The sequence below is a fragment of the Cyrtonyx montezumae genome, unplaced genomic scaffold (assembly GCF_038088225.1).
Source record: "Cyrtonyx montezumae isolate F1298 unplaced genomic scaffold, pur_monq_1.0 scaffold_57, whole genome shotgun sequence".
NCBI classification, from domain to species: Eukaryota; Metazoa; Chordata; class Aves; order Galliformes; family Odontophoridae; genus Cyrtonyx; species Cyrtonyx montezumae.
In genome coordinates this window covers 821054-836489 of record NW_027072064.1, presented here as the reverse complement: position 1 = coordinate 836489, position 15436 = coordinate 821054, and the positions used below count along the sequence as shown (strand labels likewise).

At 62.5% G+C, this 15436-nt stretch overlaps 3 protein-coding genes and 1 non-coding gene across 7 annotated transcripts; 1 reads left to right on the top strand and 3 right to left on the bottom strand.

Annotated features, from left to right (window-relative positions):
• Window positions 1-215: 215 nt before the first annotated feature.
• NPR1 (natriuretic peptide receptor 1) lies at window positions 216-8457 on the bottom strand. The gene is made up of 21 exons (XM_065748909.1): window positions 7701-8457; window positions 6706-6908; window positions 6240-6353; window positions 5709-5844; window positions 5014-5105; window positions 4797-4932; window positions 4635-4719; window positions 4427-4547; window positions 4279-4353; window positions 4131-4208; window positions 3956-4060; window positions 3753-3824; window positions 3495-3654; window positions 3264-3419; window positions 2541-2709; window positions 2319-2465; window positions 1847-2039; window positions 1575-1749; window positions 899-997; window positions 739-830; window positions 216-348 (listed from the first exon to the last, which is right to left on the bottom strand). The coding sequence occupies exons 1-21, from the start codon at window positions 8377-8379 to the stop codon at window positions 286-288; spliced, it is 3150 nt and encodes a 1049-aa protein (XP_065604981.1). The 5' UTR covers window positions 8380-8457; the 3' UTR covers window positions 216-285.
• Window positions 8458-8861: 404 nt separating this feature from the next.
• On the bottom strand, window positions 8862-8933 carry TRNAM-CAU (transfer RNA methionine (anticodon CAU)). The gene has a single exon. It is a non-coding gene; the product is annotated as a tRNA-Met (tRNA).
• Window positions 8934-9258: 325 nt separating this feature from the next.
• ILF2 (interleukin enhancer binding factor 2) lies at window positions 9259-13175 on the top strand. 4 transcript variants are annotated; one of them, XM_065749036.1, is made up of 15 exons: window positions 9259-9317; window positions 9391-9433; window positions 9645-9686; window positions 10524-10628; window positions 10730-10807; window positions 10951-11053; window positions 11131-11196; window positions 11301-11417; window positions 11500-11578; window positions 11698-11785; window positions 11917-11978; window positions 12261-12375; window positions 12449-12539; window positions 12762-12931; window positions 13020-13175. In XM_065749036.1, the coding sequence occupies exons 1-14, from the start codon at window positions 9313-9315 to the stop codon at window positions 12920-12922; spliced, it is 1155 nt and encodes a 384-aa protein (XP_065605108.1). In that variant the 5' UTR covers window positions 9259-9312; the 3' UTR covers window positions 12923-12931; window positions 13020-13175. The 4 variants fall into 4 exon arrangements, with proteins under 4 accessions (XP_065605108.1, XP_065605107.1, XP_065605110.1 ...); XM_065749035.1 differs by having other exon boundaries at window positions 9260-9317; window positions 13011-13175; XM_065749038.1 differs by lacking the exon at window positions 9259-9317 and having other exon boundaries at window positions 9415-9434; window positions 13011-13175.
• Window positions 13176-13390: 215 nt separating this feature from the next.
• Window positions 13391-14425, bottom strand: SNAPIN (SNAP associated protein). Its single transcript, XM_065749041.1, has 4 exons — window positions 14304-14425; window positions 14080-14126; window positions 13868-13986; window positions 13391-13770 (listed from the first exon to the last, which is right to left on the bottom strand). The coding sequence occupies exons 1-4, from the start codon at window positions 14411-14413 to the stop codon at window positions 13666-13668; spliced, it is 381 nt and encodes a 126-aa protein (XP_065605113.1). The 5' UTR covers window positions 14414-14425; the 3' UTR covers window positions 13391-13665.
• Between the last annotated feature and the right edge of the window lie 1011 nt (window positions 14426-15436).

Sequence of the window (15436 nt, the reverse complement as noted above, 5' to 3'; positions counted from 1 at the left end):
GGATTCGGGGGGGGGGGGAATACAGACACACAATGACCGCACGGCGCCTGCGCACACACAGCTTTATTACAAAAATCCATTGCTCCGGTGCCACCGCCCGGGGGGGGGGGGGGGAAGGGCACTGACGGGGCCGCCCCATCCCACTCCTCCGTGCACCATCACGGCCGGTGCCGGCTGAGGGCCCCCCACCCCCGCCGGGCTCAGGGCCCCCCAACCCCCCCGGAGCTTTGGGGCTCATCCCCCGTATGGCCCCACCTGGGGGGCTCCGGATGCGGGGGGGGGGGCTCAGCCCCGCGTGCTGCTCCCACGCTCTCCCAGCAGCCAGTAGGTCCGCACCTTGCCCTTACCCTGCGGGACAGTGGGGCCAGGGAGCCCTGTTACCCCAGTGGGGCTGTGGGGGCACACTGAAGGCTCTGGGCAGTGTGGGGCAGGGGGCACCTGGAACCCATTGGAGGGGAGAGGGGTCTAGAGGATACCCCATTGGGATGAGAGCACAGTGGGTTCCCATTGGGATCAGGGTCCAGGAGCTCCCGTGGCCCATTGGGATCGGGGTACTGAGGGTGGCACTGCTCTGTTGGGATCGGGGTCCAAAGGATTCCCACTGCCCCACTGGGATTGGAGTCCTGGGGTTCCCACTGCCCCACTGGGATCGGGGTACAGAGGGTATCCACTGCATGGGACCCAACTTGGGGATCACTTGAGTCCCTACCGGAGTGGACTGGGGCCGTGGGTCCTCACCTTCATCTCCACGTCACCCCGCAGCTCCAGCTCGAAGCAGCCGAACTCCTCCAGCACCGCTTTGGTCACCGCCGAGATGTGGATCTTCAGGGCTGGATGGGGACAGTCCGGTCAGCACCCATGGGTGCCCCCCAGCCCCCACCCGGCCCTACACTCTCACCTTCACCGTTGGACTCCATGCGCGAGGCCGTGTTCACAGTGTCCCCGAAGAGGCAGTACCGGGGCATCTTCAGCCCCACCACACCAGCACAGACGGGTCCTGCGTGGCCCCCAGTGAGCCCCCAGCCCCCCACCCCATCCCCACCGACCCACATTTGCCATATTTCTGTCCTTATCCCCTCTGACCCCATAGGGATGTCATGTCCCGTTCTCTCTGACCAGTGTGGGTGCCATGTTCCCATCCCAACCCCAGTGAGCTCTAAGGAAGCCACGTGCCCATCCCAACTTCAACGCTCCCACCCCAACAACCCCTATGAGCACTGTGTCCCCATCCCAGCGCCCCCATCCTCACTCCAACATCCCCGTCCCAACAATCCCCATGGTCACCATGTCCTCATCCCCACTCCAACGTCCCCAACCACATCCCAACGTCACCTATGGGCACCATGTCCCCATCCCCACCCCCATGTCCCCACCTCCACCCCAAAGCCTCATCCCAACATCCCCTATGGGCACCACGTCCCCATCTCCATCCCAATGCCCCCATCCCCTATGGGCCCCACATCCCCATCTCCACCCCAACACCTCATCCCAATGACCCCATCCCCATCCCAACATCCCCTACGGTCACCACACCCCCACCCCCACCCCCAGGAGCCCACGCCCCCCCCGCTGACCCGTGTGGATGCCGATGCGCAGCCGGAGCTGCTGCTGCGGGCGGTGGCGGATGCGGAAGGAGCGGACGGCATCCAGCAGTGCCAGCGCCATGCGTGCCACCTCTCGGGCGTGCAGCTTCCCATTGCGCACCGGCAGCCCCGACACCACCATGTAGGCGTCCCCGATGGTCTCCACCTGCGGGGACATCGCCGGGGGGAGGACGCGGGGTGGGCTCGTCGCCAGCCCGGAGGTGGGGTCGGGGGTGGGATGCACGGGGACCCTTTGTCCCCACCTTGTAGACGTCGAAGTTGTCGATGATGGCGTCGAAGCAGGTGTAGAGGTCGTTGAGAAGCGTCACCACCTGCATCGGGGTGCTCTCGGCCGACAGCGCCGTGAAGCCCACGATGTCGCTGAAGTAGATGGTGACGCTGTCGAACGCCTCCGCCTGCACCGTCTCCCCCCGCTTCAACTGCTCCGCCACCGAGCTGGGGACACGGGGGTGGGTGAGGGGGGACGCGGCCCCTCTCTGCGTCCCCAGCCCCACACCACGCCGTGCCCCTGGGGGGATCTCCATCCTGCTGAGCACCCCCAGCCTGGATCAATGTGGGGTTCTGGGGGCATCCATTGGCCGCCCCAACTCATAGAGCGGGGTCCTTGGGGTCCCCACCCCACCCAGGGTGTCCCAGCTTCCCCAGCCATGCAGAGCATCCCATGGAGGACCCAGCAGGATGCTGGTTACGGAGGGCTGGACCCCCGGCGCTCACTGGGGCAGGATCTGGTAGAGCAGAGCCTCAGCCTTGCGCTTCTCCTCCAGGTAGGCCTGGGTGCGCTCCTCCACCAGCTCCTCCAGGTTGTTGGCGTACTGCTCCATGCGCGACAGCAGGTTGTCCAGGATGTTGCTGCTGCTCTCCCTGTGGTGGAGGGGTCAGAGGTTGTGCGGGGATGTTCAGGGGTCCCTCCTGTGGGGTGGTGGGAGGTGGAGGCACCTGTTGAACTTGCGGAGCTGGACCTTGATCTGGTTGAAGTCGGGGCGCTCCAGGACGTCCTCGGCCCAGCAGTGCTGCATGAGCTGGCCCAGCTCCTCCATGTGGCACCCCACGTTGGCCGAGGGGCGGAAGCTGGGGCGCTCCCCACTCTTCACCCGCTCAATGATCTCTGCAGGGATGAGCACCCATCAGTAGGTCCAAGAACCCAACAGCATGTCCAAGAACCCAATACTGGTTCCAAGAGCAGCAGTCCATCCAAGAATCCAATAGGTTTAAGAACACAATAATAGGTTTAAGAACCCAACAGTGTGTCCAAGAACCCAACAGAGGTTCCAAGAATGGAACAGTCCATCCAAAAACCCAACAATACGTCCAAGAATCCAACAGTGCATCTAAGAACCCAACAGTGAGTCCAAAAACCCAACAACCCATCCAAGAACCCAACAGCACATCTAAGAACCCAACAGTGAGTCCAAGAACCCAACAACCCATCCAAGAACCCAACAGTGAGTCCAAAAACCCAACAGTGAGTCCAAGAACCCAACAATCCATCCAAGAACCCAACAGCGAGTCCAACAACCCAACAACCCATCCAAGAACCCAACAGTGAGTCCAACAGCCCAACAACCCATCCAAGAACCCAACAGCGCATCTAAGAACCCAACAGTGTGTCGAATCCCCCACCCCACCATGTCCCCAACGACGTCCCCATCTCCCCCTCACCCTTGGGGCTCAGGTCCAGTCCCTCCACGTAGAAGACGCCGTTGCGCAGCGCGATCTCTTGCAGGATGATGCCGAAGCTGTACACGTCGCCCTTCTGCGTCCCGCGGGCCGGCGGTACCTCCATGCGCAGCAGCTCCGGCGCCGTCCACAGCTTCTCTGCGGCACCAGGACGGGGTCAGCCGGGCAGGGACCTCAGGGACAGAGCGTGGGGCTCAGTGGGACGGGGCTCACTGGCAAAGAGCATGTGGGAGTCGTCGCCGTCGGGGGCCACGCGGAAGCTCTCCAGCCCGTAGTCGGTGATCTTCAGCACGAAGCGGCTGTCCACCACGCAGTTGGAGGACTTGAGGTTGCCGTGGGACACGATGACGCCGTTGTGCAGGAACTGCATCCCCTGGCAGGGCAGGTTTTGGAGGAGGGGGGCGGGGTTGGACACGGTCCCCCCCAGTGGGAATGGGGTAACGGGGTTCCTCGTGGGAACTGGCTCGGTACCTTAACGATATCAAGAGTGAGGGAGTAGCGGAACATCCAGTCCAGTGTGATGCTCTCGTTCTCCAGGATGTCCTGGGGACGCAGAGAGGGCACAGCGCTGTCCCCCCATCCCACACAGCACCACGGGGCACCCAACGCAGGTTGGTGGGCTCTACGTGACAGGACCCCCCTCCTTGGGGTGCAGGGCCCCCCCTCCCCGGCACCTGCAGGCTCCCGCGCGGGCAGTACTCGGTCAGGATGCAGATATTTGGGGGATCGGTGCAGGCGCCGATGAAGCGCGTCAGGTGTTCATTTTGGACATCTCGCATCTGTGGGGGCAGCCAAACGTGGGGCTCTGCCCCACTGCGGGGACCCCCGGCCCACCCCAACCCCACCTACGTGCTTCAGCTCGAACAGGACCTTGCGCGTCAGCTCGATCCGCTTGCGGTTGAGGTGCTTGACGGCCACCAGGTTGCCCTGGGGACAGGCGGGGCGGTGGGTGCTCACTGGGGTGGGGGTCCCCAGCCCCACTCCTGTGTCCCCATACCTTGTAATATGCCGTCTTGGCGTAGACCTGGAACTGCCCCTCTGCCGTCATCAGCGAGCCATAGTTGGAGCCCCTCTGGGGGAAGGACGCGGGGTGAGCTCATCCCCCCCATCCTGTCCCCATCCCAGGGGACGCAGGGGACACCCACCAGGGACAGGGTGAGCTTGCTGCCGGCGCTGCGAAGGTGCTTCTCCATGCTGCTCATCTGCACGTCCTCCCAGCACACGCGCCACAGCTCGGCTGCCAGCTCCTTCTCCAGCTGCAGCTTCCTGCACCCAACAACCACGGGGTGAGACCCCCACGGGTCCCACAACGGCCCCTCCCCCCTCCGAGGATGCCCCCTCCCCACGTCCCACCTGTAGATGAAGAAGGAGATGACGGTGATGGCCAGAAGGACGAGGCTGAGTGCCAGAGACAGCACCTCCAGCGTGCTCAGGTTGGCTGCAGGGTGAGAGGGGGGTGGTGAGGGGCTTGCGGACCCCCCCGGATCACACTCCCCCCACCCATCCGCCCCTCACCCTTCCGGCACTGTGGGTCGCTGTTGTCGAAGCCGCAGGGGGGGACGTCGGAAGGGACGGAGTTCCCTGGCCAATGGATGTCACGTCCTGGCACCGTGTGAAGCTCCTTGGTGGTGCCGTTGTAGTTGGCCACGATCTGGGAGGGGGGGAGGGCATGGGGGGGTTCAGGATGTTTCCATGGGGCTGCGGGGTGTCCCCGTCCCAGGGAAGCTCCCACCTGGAAGTCCCCACTCGTGGGGTCCATGTCCCATAGGGAGTAGTCGCTCTCCCGGTCCCCGTTCTCATCGATCTTCAGGAACCCGGTGACGCCTGGGGATGAATGAGGGGCTCGGGGGGGGCCGGGGACCCCAGAACAGGGACAGTGCTGGAGGGGACAGCGGCTCTGTGTGCCCCGGGGGGGCTGCACAGCCCCATCCTGCTGGGTCCGACCCCAAAACACCCATGTGGGAGCGGGGCCATGGGGTGGCAGTCAGCCCCATCAGTGTGGGATGGGGAGGGGATGGGAGGGGGTTGAGGATGGGATGGGGATGGGGTGGGATGGGGATGGAAATGGGGTTGAGGATGGGGATGGGGATGAGGATGGGGTGGGATGGGGATGGGGCGGGGGTGGGATGGGGATGAGATGGGGATGGAAATGGGGTTGGGGATGGGGTTGGGGATGAGGATCGGGATGGGGTTGAGGATGGGGATGGGGATGAGGATGGGGTGGGATCGGGATGGGGTGGGGGTGGGATGAGGATGGGGGTGGGATGGGGTTGGGATTGGGATTGGGATTGGGATGGAAATGGGGATGGGGTGGGGATGGGGATGGGGTTGGGGAAAGGGATGGGGATGGGATGGGGATGGGGTTGGGGACAGGGATGGGGTTGAGGATGGGATAGGGATGGGGTTGGGGTTGGGATGGGCACCCACCATAGAAAGTGCGGTTCCACATCTGCTGGGTGACGGCGGAGGCGTTGGTGGCGGAGCCGCCGTGCTGCAGCGTCTCATTGACGGCGTGAGCGTAGAGCAGCACTCCGTCGTGGAAGGCGGCCGCGATGAAGTTCATCTGTGGGCACAGAGAGGGGTGGGAACGGTGTCCCCTCGTTCCCAACAGCCCCACATCAAACTGTGTGCCACCAACCCCAGCAGCCTGGCTCCGTCCTGCATCCCCTGCAGCAGCTCTGTCCCGTGTCCTTCACCCCACTGTCCCCAGCTCCATCCCACATCCCCTCATCCCGATGTCCCCATCTCCATCCCATGTCCTCAGTGTCCCCAAGCTCCATCCCTCACCTGTGGTGTCCCTCACCCCAACATCCCCATCTCCACCCCATGTCCTCAGTGTCCCCAGCTCCATCCCATGTCCTTCATCCCAATGTCCCCATCTCTACTCTGTGTCCCCTCACCCCAACGTCCCCATCTCCACCCCACGTCCCCACACTGCCCCACGTCCCCGCTCCGCACCAGTCCGTCCCTCATGGTGAAGTTGAAGTGGGTCAGTGCCTCCTCCTTCAGCCGCGCCACGAAGGGTTGGTACTCGGGGTTCTCGGGCTCTTTGTAGGTGATGATGGTGACAGCCTGGGGGAGGGGGGGGGAGGGGGGGGAGGCGGATGACAGCGGGGACGCGGAGGGTCCCCGAGCCCCGGGCCGGACCGGTTTTGTGCCGCCCCTATTAATAGCTGCAGGCAGCGCTGGAGCCCGGACCTGGGGAAATGAATGCGGCTTCCTTCCTCCTACAGAGCTGCCAGCAGTGAGCAGGGGGTGGGCAGAGTGGGGGGGGGGGGGGGGCAGCACCGTGGGGAGAGGGTTTGCATGTGGGTGTGCGCCCGGAGCTGCGTTACCCGTGGGGTGCATAGCAGGGTTGGGGGGGGGGTGCGCCGTGCTGGGGCGGAGGGGGGGAGGGGTGGGGAGGGGGCAATCCGCCGCCCACCTGGAAGGCCTCGCGGGCGCTGTCGTCGTGGCGGTCCCCCCGCTTCCAGGGCCGCTGTGGGTCGGGGAAGCCGCCCCCCCCCTGCAGACTGGCCCCGAAGATGTCGATGTAGAAGAAGGCGAAATCTCCTCGCGTCAGCCCCTCGCGCCACGCCTGCAGCATCAGCTCCCGCAGCGTGTCCGGAGCGCAGCACACGTACACCACTGCGGGGCGGGGGGTCACGGCACGGTCCCCCCTCCCCCCGGGGGTGTGAACCCCATAGGGGCGGCGACAGCCCCCCCCCTCCTCTTCCCCTCCCCCCCACGTTACCGAGAACGGAGCAGCCTCAATAACCCTCCGTGACAAACATGCGGTGCCCAACCCCACGCTGGACGCCCCGATGGGGGTGTAGCCCCCGGGGGTCGCCGGATGGGGACACTGAGGGGTCGCTGCCCGGTGTCCCCCCCCCTCGGGCCCGACCCGACGTTTCCTGTTTTCCCGACTCCGTTTCCTCCTCCCGGACCGGCGCCCGTGATGTATTCCCCGCGATCCCGACGGTGCCACCCCGTTTCCCCCCGCGGCAGCGGGTGCCGAAGTGGGGGTAGGGGGGGAGGAGGAGGAGAGTGGGGGGACACACTCGGTTCCGGACTGCGCCCACCACCGGAGCCCTGCGGAGCCGCGCGGGGCGTGCGCGGCGTTCCACGCGTGCCAGGCGTGCACACGCGCGTGCAACCGTGCGGAGCGGATCGGCGCGCACCTGTTCTGAGCTCAGCGCAGCCGCGTCCGGCCCCGCACGGCCGTCTGTACCGCACCGAGCTCCGCACATCGCTCGGGCGCACCCGCACACACCTGTGCGTTGCGGATCTCCCCCTCGGGCGGCCGTTCCGAACCGCTCGCGGTGTTCGCGGCCGTGGGAGCAACGAAACGGCCCCGCACGGCCCCCGCGGACCCCCGTCGGGGGAGCGGGGCAACACCGCGGGGCTCCGCGCCCCGCACGCACCCCCCCCCCCACTCACCGCGCCCCTTCTGCCGGATCTCCTGGATGATGAAGGAGTAATTCCCGCGGTGGCGGAACACCAAGTCGAGGACCGTCATGTTGAGCAGCGTCGGCAGCTGCACGTAGAGCCCTTCGGCCGCGAAGAAACACGGGCGGTCGTCCACGCGCTCGTCCCAGTACACCAGCAGCGCTTGCCGCTCCCACCCGTAACGCCGGTGCAGCCGCACGCCCAGTTCGCCCAGTTTGCGGTGGCTCGGCCCCACGCGCGTGGTCAGCGCGAACTGCTCGCGTTTGTCGTCGAAGCCGTGCGCCTCGGCCCCCGCCGTCACCAGCGGCAGTCCCCAGTGGCTCGTGAAGCGCGCGACCGGCGCGGCCGTGTACACGCAACCCGGGCCCACGAAGGCGGCGGGGTGGTGAGCGAGACGCAGATCCACGGCCGTGAGCGGCGCGGCCATCTCGGAGCACAGCCCGTGGCGGTCCTCGCTGCTGCCGAACACCCACCGCAGCGCGTGGCCGGGCAGGAGGTCCCCCCGCGCGTTCACGGCTGCGACCGCCAGGCGTACGGCGGGCCCCACGCGCGGCCAAGCCCACGGGTAGGAGAGGTTCCTCTCCGGCAGCACCACCGCCAGCGTCAGCGCGGCCCCGCGGGCCCCGCACAGAGCCCCGCACAGCAGCGCCCCGCACAGCACCGCCAGCATCGCCGCGAGTGGCCGTCCCCGCGCGCCGAGCCCGTCCTTCCCCGGCCGCGACGGAGGGCTGTGCCCATCGCCGCCTTAACCCCTTCGTGCCCGCCCGCCGCCAACCCCGCCCCACGCGTGTCCGTGTGTCCGCGGGGCGCCGCCGTGTGCGCACCCACGGGGCGGGGGGAGGTGTCGCGGGGCGTGAAGGGAGGCGGCGCGGTTCGGACACGCGTGGGGCTGAGGGCCGACGGACACCGCGCTGGGACCGCCCCGCGTGTCCCGCGCCGCCCGCTCCCGACCCGCGGGAGTGGCGCCCCCCACGCGCGGCGCGGCGTTCACCCCCCAGCCCGCCCTGCGGCACTGAGGGCGGCGGCATCAGAGCCACCCGCGGAGCAGCACTGGGCAGCGCCGGAGGCGGTAATTAAATCACTTAATTAAAGCGCTAATGAAGGAAAACAAGCAGGGTAGGAGTTGGAGGGGGGGAAGAAAAAAAAAAACTATAGCAGAGGATGGTTTCGATCCATCGACCTCTGGGTTATGGGCCCAGCACGCTTCCGCTGCGCCACTCTGCTCTGCTTACCGAGTTGTAAGTCTATTGTATATGAAGCTGCTCTCACAGCCGTTACTTAGTGGCGCATGCGCACTGCGCTCATCTCTGCTTCATTCACGAGCGCCAGACTCCCTCCAGCGGCCGCCTCTATTCCGGCACATGCGCAAAACGGCGCACCCACCCGTCCCTCCCTCCCTTCCCGCAGCAATTCGTGATTGGCTGCCTAAAATTCCGCCGCCGCAGATTGACATCCAATCAAACCAATAGCCAGCAGCAGGATCTTCCCATTGGCCAGCCTCGCGGAGGCCGGCAGCCAATGGGTGTGCGTCTTGCTGCGGTGTGCGGGAGCGCAGCCCGGAGGGATCCGAGCGGTGGTGGTCGTTGTTTGGCGCGGCGGAGCCATGAGGTGCGGGGCCGGGACGGACCGGGACCCCGCGCGGTGCCGCCACTCGCTGACCCTTCTCCTCTCTCTTCCACAGGGGCGACCGAGGCAGAGGCCGTGGCGGACGCTTTGGTTCCAGGGGAGGCCCTGGCAGTGGGCGAGTCCGGCTTCTGCTCCGCGGGGTCCCAGCGCAGGCCTAGTGGGGGAGGGGCGGCGGGGGCAGGGCCGGGGTGCAGCGTAGCGAGGGGCTGCCGTTCCCGTAGGGCCTTTCCTGCTCGGGGCGGGGAGGGGCGGCAGGGCCGAGCGCGGCACGGCGGGGAATGAAGCGCTCTTTTGTTTTTCCCCTTTAGGTTCCGGCCCTTTGTGCCGCACATCCCCTTTGATTTTTATGTCGTGAGTAAAACCGCGTCCCACGGAGCCGTTTGCAGGCGGGGTTCCCTCGTTCTCGGGCCGCGCGCTGGTGGCTGCGGACGGTCCGAGCTCCGGTAGCGCGGTGGGACGGCCCTGAGATGGGTTCGGTACCGAACCGGACGTAGATCCGCCCCCGGTGGCGGTGGTCGCGGTGCGTGCGATGCGGTCGAGTAACGCGGTGGCAGCGGGGAGCACCGCCGTGGCTCTCCCGGTCCGGGCTGGATGCGATTCCCACTCCTTCCAGGGGGAGATCAATGTCTCCTCCCGCTGCCGCCTGTCCTTGAAAGCCCCGTGACTTTCAGGCTGAACAAGTTTCCCCGCTCCCTGTTCCCAGCCCCGGGGCTGTAAATACTGTCATAGTGACCGAAACGCTCCGGCGTCCGCAGACAAAGCACCTTGTTCTGTAAGGCAGCAAACACACGGCCCTGGGATGGGGATGTTCTGTAAGGCAGCAAACACACGGCCCTGGGATGGGGATGTTCTGTAAGGCAGCAAACCCACGGATGGGGATGGGGCCTCTCGTGAGTTGCACCTGCTCTGTGTTGTGCTGTTTAATCCTTTGGCTTAGCAGTGTGGCATGGGGGAATTGCAGTGGTGTTTGGTGGCTCCTCCTGCACAGTGAGGGCCCGGCAGGACGAGCTGCTCTCCCTCTGTTCCCTTAAGGAAACGTAAAAGCAAAACTATAAAGGCAACAAACTGAAAAGCACGCTTGGGAATTGCAGAAGAAACGAGAGACGGGCAATAAGAAATGGATCCTTCGCTGCTGAGCTGAAATGTGTGTGGGGGGTGTTGTGGGTCTGACGTGTGCTCCCGTTTCAGTGTGAGATGGCGTTCCCACGGGTGAAGCCCGCTGCCGACGAGAGCGCGTTCAGCGAGGCCTTGCTGAAAAGGAACCAGGATCTGGCACCGACGGCCGCAGAGCAGGTTGTGTGCCTGAGCTGGTGCTGCTGCACGAGCAGAGGCTGTGAGAGGACTGACCGAGCCCCTTCCCTGATCCCCTTCCCTGCCCCCTAATCCCTTTCCAGGCTTCTATTCTTTCTCTGGTGACCAAAATCAACAACGTGATCGACAACCTCATTGTAGCACCGGGGACTTTTGAGGTGGTGAGTCAAACTGGTTGGTCTGCCAGCACGCTCTGTGGGGGGATGTTTGAGGGGGAAAGCTGGTCCTAGCTGCCAGCCCAAAGCCCTTTCGTCGTGCTGCCTCCCGTTGGTTCTGCTCACTCTTCCTTTCCTCTTTCCATCAGCAAATTGAGGAGGTTCGCCAGGTCGGCTCTTACAAGAAGGGCACCATGACGACGGGGCACAACGTGGCCGATCTGGTTGTCATCCTGAAAATCCTACCCACCTGTGAGTACCCCCTCGTGGGCTGCTGGGGGAGCGCAGCACCCGGACCCCTTCTGATTTCTATTTCTCCTGCTCCCCAGTGGAAGCTGTGGCAGCCCTGGGAAACAAAGTAGTGGAAAGCCTGAGAGCGCAGGACCCCAGTGAAGGTAAGCTGCTCCCAGTGTGCCACAGAGCCAAGGAGTGGAGCTGAGGACGTTTCCGGGCACGGGCAAAGTTTTCTGGCCCGTAAGGGAGTGAGTTTTCTCTGCAGTCCTCACCATGCTGACCAACGAGACGGGCTTTGAGATCAGCTCAGCTGACGCGACGGTGAAGATCCTCATCACCACAGTGCCACCCAACCTCCGCAAGCTGGACCCCGAGCTGCACCGTGAGGGCTCTGCTCTGCGTGTCGGACTGCCCGGCCCCATCAGCTCTGCTCACACTGTGGCCCTTTCTGCTGCTTCTTTCAGTGGACATCAAGGTGCTGCAGAGCGCCCTGGCTGCCATCAGACACGCTCGTTGGTTTGAGGAGAACGCTTCTCAGTCCACGTGAGTTTGGCCTCGAGGAAGAGCTGTGCTTCATAGGCCCCATCAAAAATCGAGCTCCCGTTCCTGCTGCAGGAGCGGGCAGGATGTGTTCCCAGCGCTCCTCCCACCATCTTCTCCAGGGTGAAGGTCTTAATCCGACTGCTGAAAGATCTGAGGATTCGCTTCCCCGGCTTCGAGCCCCTCACCCCCTGGATTCTGGACTTGCTGGTGAGTGTGAATGCTGTTGTGTCACACGCTCTGCAGCTCTGGTTGTTTCCCCACACCCCCTCGTAGCCACCGCAGCGGGATTTGGGCCTGTGTCTCACTCTTGTCTCAGTGTCCTCTTTCCATCTCCTCAGGGGCACTATGCCGTGATGAACAACCCCACCAGACAGCCCCTGGCTCTCAACATCGCCTACAGGTCCGTCTCCGTTTGCTTCACTTATGTGAACTCCCGTTTCCCCCCCTCAGTTCTGAACACTGCACATAAAAGCAGTGTCACCTCAGAGCTTTGCAAACTAACTTTGCAGCTCCTGAGCTGGAAGCCAAGCAGCTCCTGGGCCATGCTCACGGTGCCTGCCTGGGGCAGGCTGCTTCCTCAGCACATTCAGAGCTGAGCTGTGTCTCAGTGCCTCCCGTTGTGCAGTGGTGTTGCTGTGCTGGGAATGGTTTCACCCCTGACGTGAAAGGTGTCGTCCCGCAGGCGCTGCCTTCAGATCCTGGCTGCGGGGCTCTTCCTTCCTGGATCTGTTGGTATCACCGATCCCTGCGAGAGTGGGAACTTCAGGGTCCACACGGTCATGACGCTGGAGCAGCAGGTGAGCCACCTCACACGTGGAGGAGGAACGGACTCGGAGCTGTTCCCGCTGTGACTCCATCCTCGTGCTGTAGGACATGGTGTGCTACACGGCGCAGACTCTCGTCCGGATCCTCTCTCACGGAGGCTACAGGAAGATCCTGGGCCAGGAGGGTGACGCCAGCTGTAAGCAGTTCCCCTGTGCTGCTGGAGAAAGCAGCTCGCTGAGCACCGGGATGGTGGGAGGAGGAGGAGCAGCTGTGCCCCGTGGGCTGTGCTGGGAAGCAGACTGCTGAGGGGTGGGGACGTCTCGCTGGCCGTGCTTCCCCCTGGTGGTGCATCCAGGGAACGGGGCTCAGCTGCACTGCCCGAAGCTGTGAGCTGCGTGCTCAGTGCCCCTTCGTGCAGATCTGGCTTCAGAGATGTCCACGTGGGATGGCGTGATAGTGACGCCTTCAGAGAAAGCGTACGAGAAGCCTCCAGAGAAGAAAGAAGGAGAAGAGGAGGAGGAGAACCAGGAAGAACCCGCTGCAGGCGAGGAGGAGGAAAGCATGGAGACACAGGAGTGACTTGCCCAGGTAAAGCCCACGTGGGGTGTCCAGCAGCACCCGAGAGAAGGGGACAGGGAGGGGCTGTGCAGAGCTCTGGCTCCCACAGCCCCTGCAGTGCCCCTACAGCACAGTAGCACCGGGCACTGCTGGAGGGAGCACGCGAAGAATGGAGCAGAGGACTGAGCACAGCCCCAGCAACCACGCCCAACCGATGCGATTTGTCCCTTGTATTTGTTTTTATAGGTTCACATTAAAGTATTCTCCCTTTTGAGTGAGTTCTGTGTGCGTTGGGAAGAGGCGTGCTACAGAAAGGGGTTAGAAGAAGCTCTGGTACCTGGAGGGTCATTTAATCTCATAAAGCTCCACCTGGGGGTGACTGACCCCCCCCCCTGTTTTGTGCTGACAGCCACTGCCTGGCTCTGCTTTCATTGAGGAACATCCTCTAAGGCCACGTCTGTGACGCACACTGCCTCACCAATCCACAAGCAACATGCAGTCCCTTTTATTACACTGCCTACAAGCCTGAAAACTCAACCCCCAAGGTCCCCCAGTTCCTTAACGCTGCAGCTGAAGCACCACACCTCGCAGTGCAGGGCCCCAGCCCTCCTGCCTTGCAAACACCGTGCTCCCAGCCCTGCACGGCCCGGTCCTTGCAAGGCGCAGGGTCACATCTCCCCACGCAGAGCTGCTCCTCCTGCTCCGTCCCAGCTCTCAGGGGTGGGTGTGGGTGCTGTGGGTCCGGCCGGGTGCTGCAGTGGGGCTCACTTGCTGGGCAGGCCCTGGGGGTATCCGCCCGCCGCCTCCAGCATGGCCCTCCTGCGCACCGTCTCCTTGGCCACGCTGTGGTTCAGCCGCCTCAGCCGCTCCTGGCGTGGCAGAACAGCCGTCAGCACGCGGAGTTGGGACCCCCACCCCCTCCCCAAACACACAGCAGACCCCCCCCCACCCCCCCCAAAATCTGACCTGGGCGTTCTGCAGGATGTTGTTGACCAGCACCACTCTGCGCCGGGCGTTCAGAAGCTTCTTCACGTAGGGGTCGAGGTCGAGGGCCACTTTCTGGTCCTCATTGATGCGGCACAGCTCTACGGGGGCCGGGGGGGTGGGCAAAGGGCACCGCAGCCCCCAGGGCAGGGGACGATCCTCCCCCCCCCCCCAGCACAGAGCCCACCCCTCACCTGTAGCCAGGCTGTCGATGTGCTCCCGCAGCTCCACCTGGCTCTCCCTGCACACAGCGATGAGCTGATAACAAAGACCCACAGCCCCCGTGCGACCCCCGCCCCCCCAACCACGTGACCCCAACTGCGGCCTCCTCCCTTCCAATCTCCCACAGCCGCCTCTCCGGGCCCACGCACCGCACCGACCCCGCCCGCAGAGCCGCTCGGGCCCTATAACCCCGCACCTGACGGCGTGGACGTGGCCGTCGAGCTGCCGCACCGCGGGCCGCAGGAACTGCAGCAGTCCCTCAGCGAACAGCTCCCGCGCCGCCGGGCTGCCGCTCCCCGCCGCCATCTTGGAGCGTGACCACAGGAAGTGACTGCCGGGCGGGAAATGGAATCCGAGGGCACTTCCGGTGCCCCGCGCGGGGGGCGATGGGAAATGGAGTCCGAGGCCGGCGGGATCAGCCGTAAAATCGGCCAAATCTTGGCGCGTTTTTCTGGCAACTTTATTTTGGTTTGCTTTATTTTTACTCTATTTTTTAAATTTATTTTTTACTTTTTATTGTTTATTTTTTTAACCTTTTTCACTGCATTATTTTTCCTTTTTAATATATTTATTTATTTATTTTTACCTTTGTTACTTTTTTTCTACTTCTGTATTATTTTATATTTTTTATAAACTTTATTTTTTTTACTTTTTAAAACTTTTTAAAAACTACTTTTACTTTTGTATGTTTTTTACTTTATTTTTACCTTTTTATTGTTTTTTACCCTTTTATTTCACTTTTATTTACTTTTTTTTCCCTTTTTTTTCCAGTTTTTTTAACTCCTGTATTCTTTTAACGTTTTTTACTTTCCGTTTTTTTCCTTTTTTCCCTTTATTTTTTCCCTTTTTATTTTTTACATTTTCTTTTCACTTTTTCATTTTTTTACCTTTTTATTTATTTATTATTTCTTCACTTTTTTAACCTTTTTTATTTTTTTCTTTTCCTTACCTTTTCCCTTTTTTTTACATATACTTAATTGTTCATTTTTTTCCTTTTTAATTTTTTTTCCTTTCTCATTTTTTACCTTTTCCTTTTTTATTTTTTTTCACTTTTTCATTTTTTCCCTTTCTATTTTTCATCTTTTCCTCTTCCCCCCCCTTTATCCTTAATTTTTCCTCTTTTTTCCCCTCATTACCTTCCCTTTTTTCCCATCCTCTCTTTCTGTTCCTTACATCCCCTCCCCTTATCCCTCAATTTCCCCTTTTCCCCTCATTACCTTCCCTTTTTCTCCATCCTCTTCCCCCCCCTTTACCCTTCCATTTCCCCTTTTTTCCCCTCATTACCTTCCCTTTTTCTCCATCCTCTTCCTCCTTATCCTTCAATTTCCC

Bases quoted from the DNA above. Each gene is read 5' to 3' on its own strand.
- NPR1 (XM_065748909.1), bottom strand. From the start codon at position 8,379: ATGCTGGCGGTGCTGTGCGGGGCGCTGCTGTGCGGGGCTCTGTGCGGG. The intron at 5,845-6,239 runs GTGCGGAGCGGG...CTGTGCCCACAG, and splicing joins TCACCATGAGGGACGGACTG to ATGAACTTCATCGCGGCCGC. The intron at 3,420-3,494 runs GTGAGCCCCGTC...CTGGTGCCGCAG, and splicing joins CTCCCACATGCTCTTTGCCA to AGAAGCTGTGGACGGCGCCG.
- ILF2 (XM_065749036.1), top strand. The intron at 11,054-11,130 runs GTGAGTACCCCC...CCTGCTCCCCAG, and splicing joins CCTGAAAATCCTACCCACCT to TGGAAGCTGTGGCAGCCCTG. The intron at 11,418-11,499 runs GTGAGGGCTCTG...TGCTTCTTTCAG, and splicing joins GCTGGACCCCGAGCTGCACC to TGGACATCAAGGTGCTGCAG.
- SNAPIN (XM_065749041.1), bottom strand. From the start codon at position 14,413: ATGGCGGCGGGGAGCGGCAGCCCGGCGGCGCGGGAGCTGTTCGCTGAG. The intron at 13,987-14,079 runs GTGAGGGGTGGG...CGGCCCCCGTAG, and splicing joins CATCGACAGCCTGGCTACAG to AGCTGTGCCGCATCAATGAG. The intron at 13,771-13,867 runs GTCAGATTTTGG...CTGCCACGCCAG, and splicing joins ACATCCTGCAGAACGCCCAG to GAGCGGCTGAGGCGGCTGAA.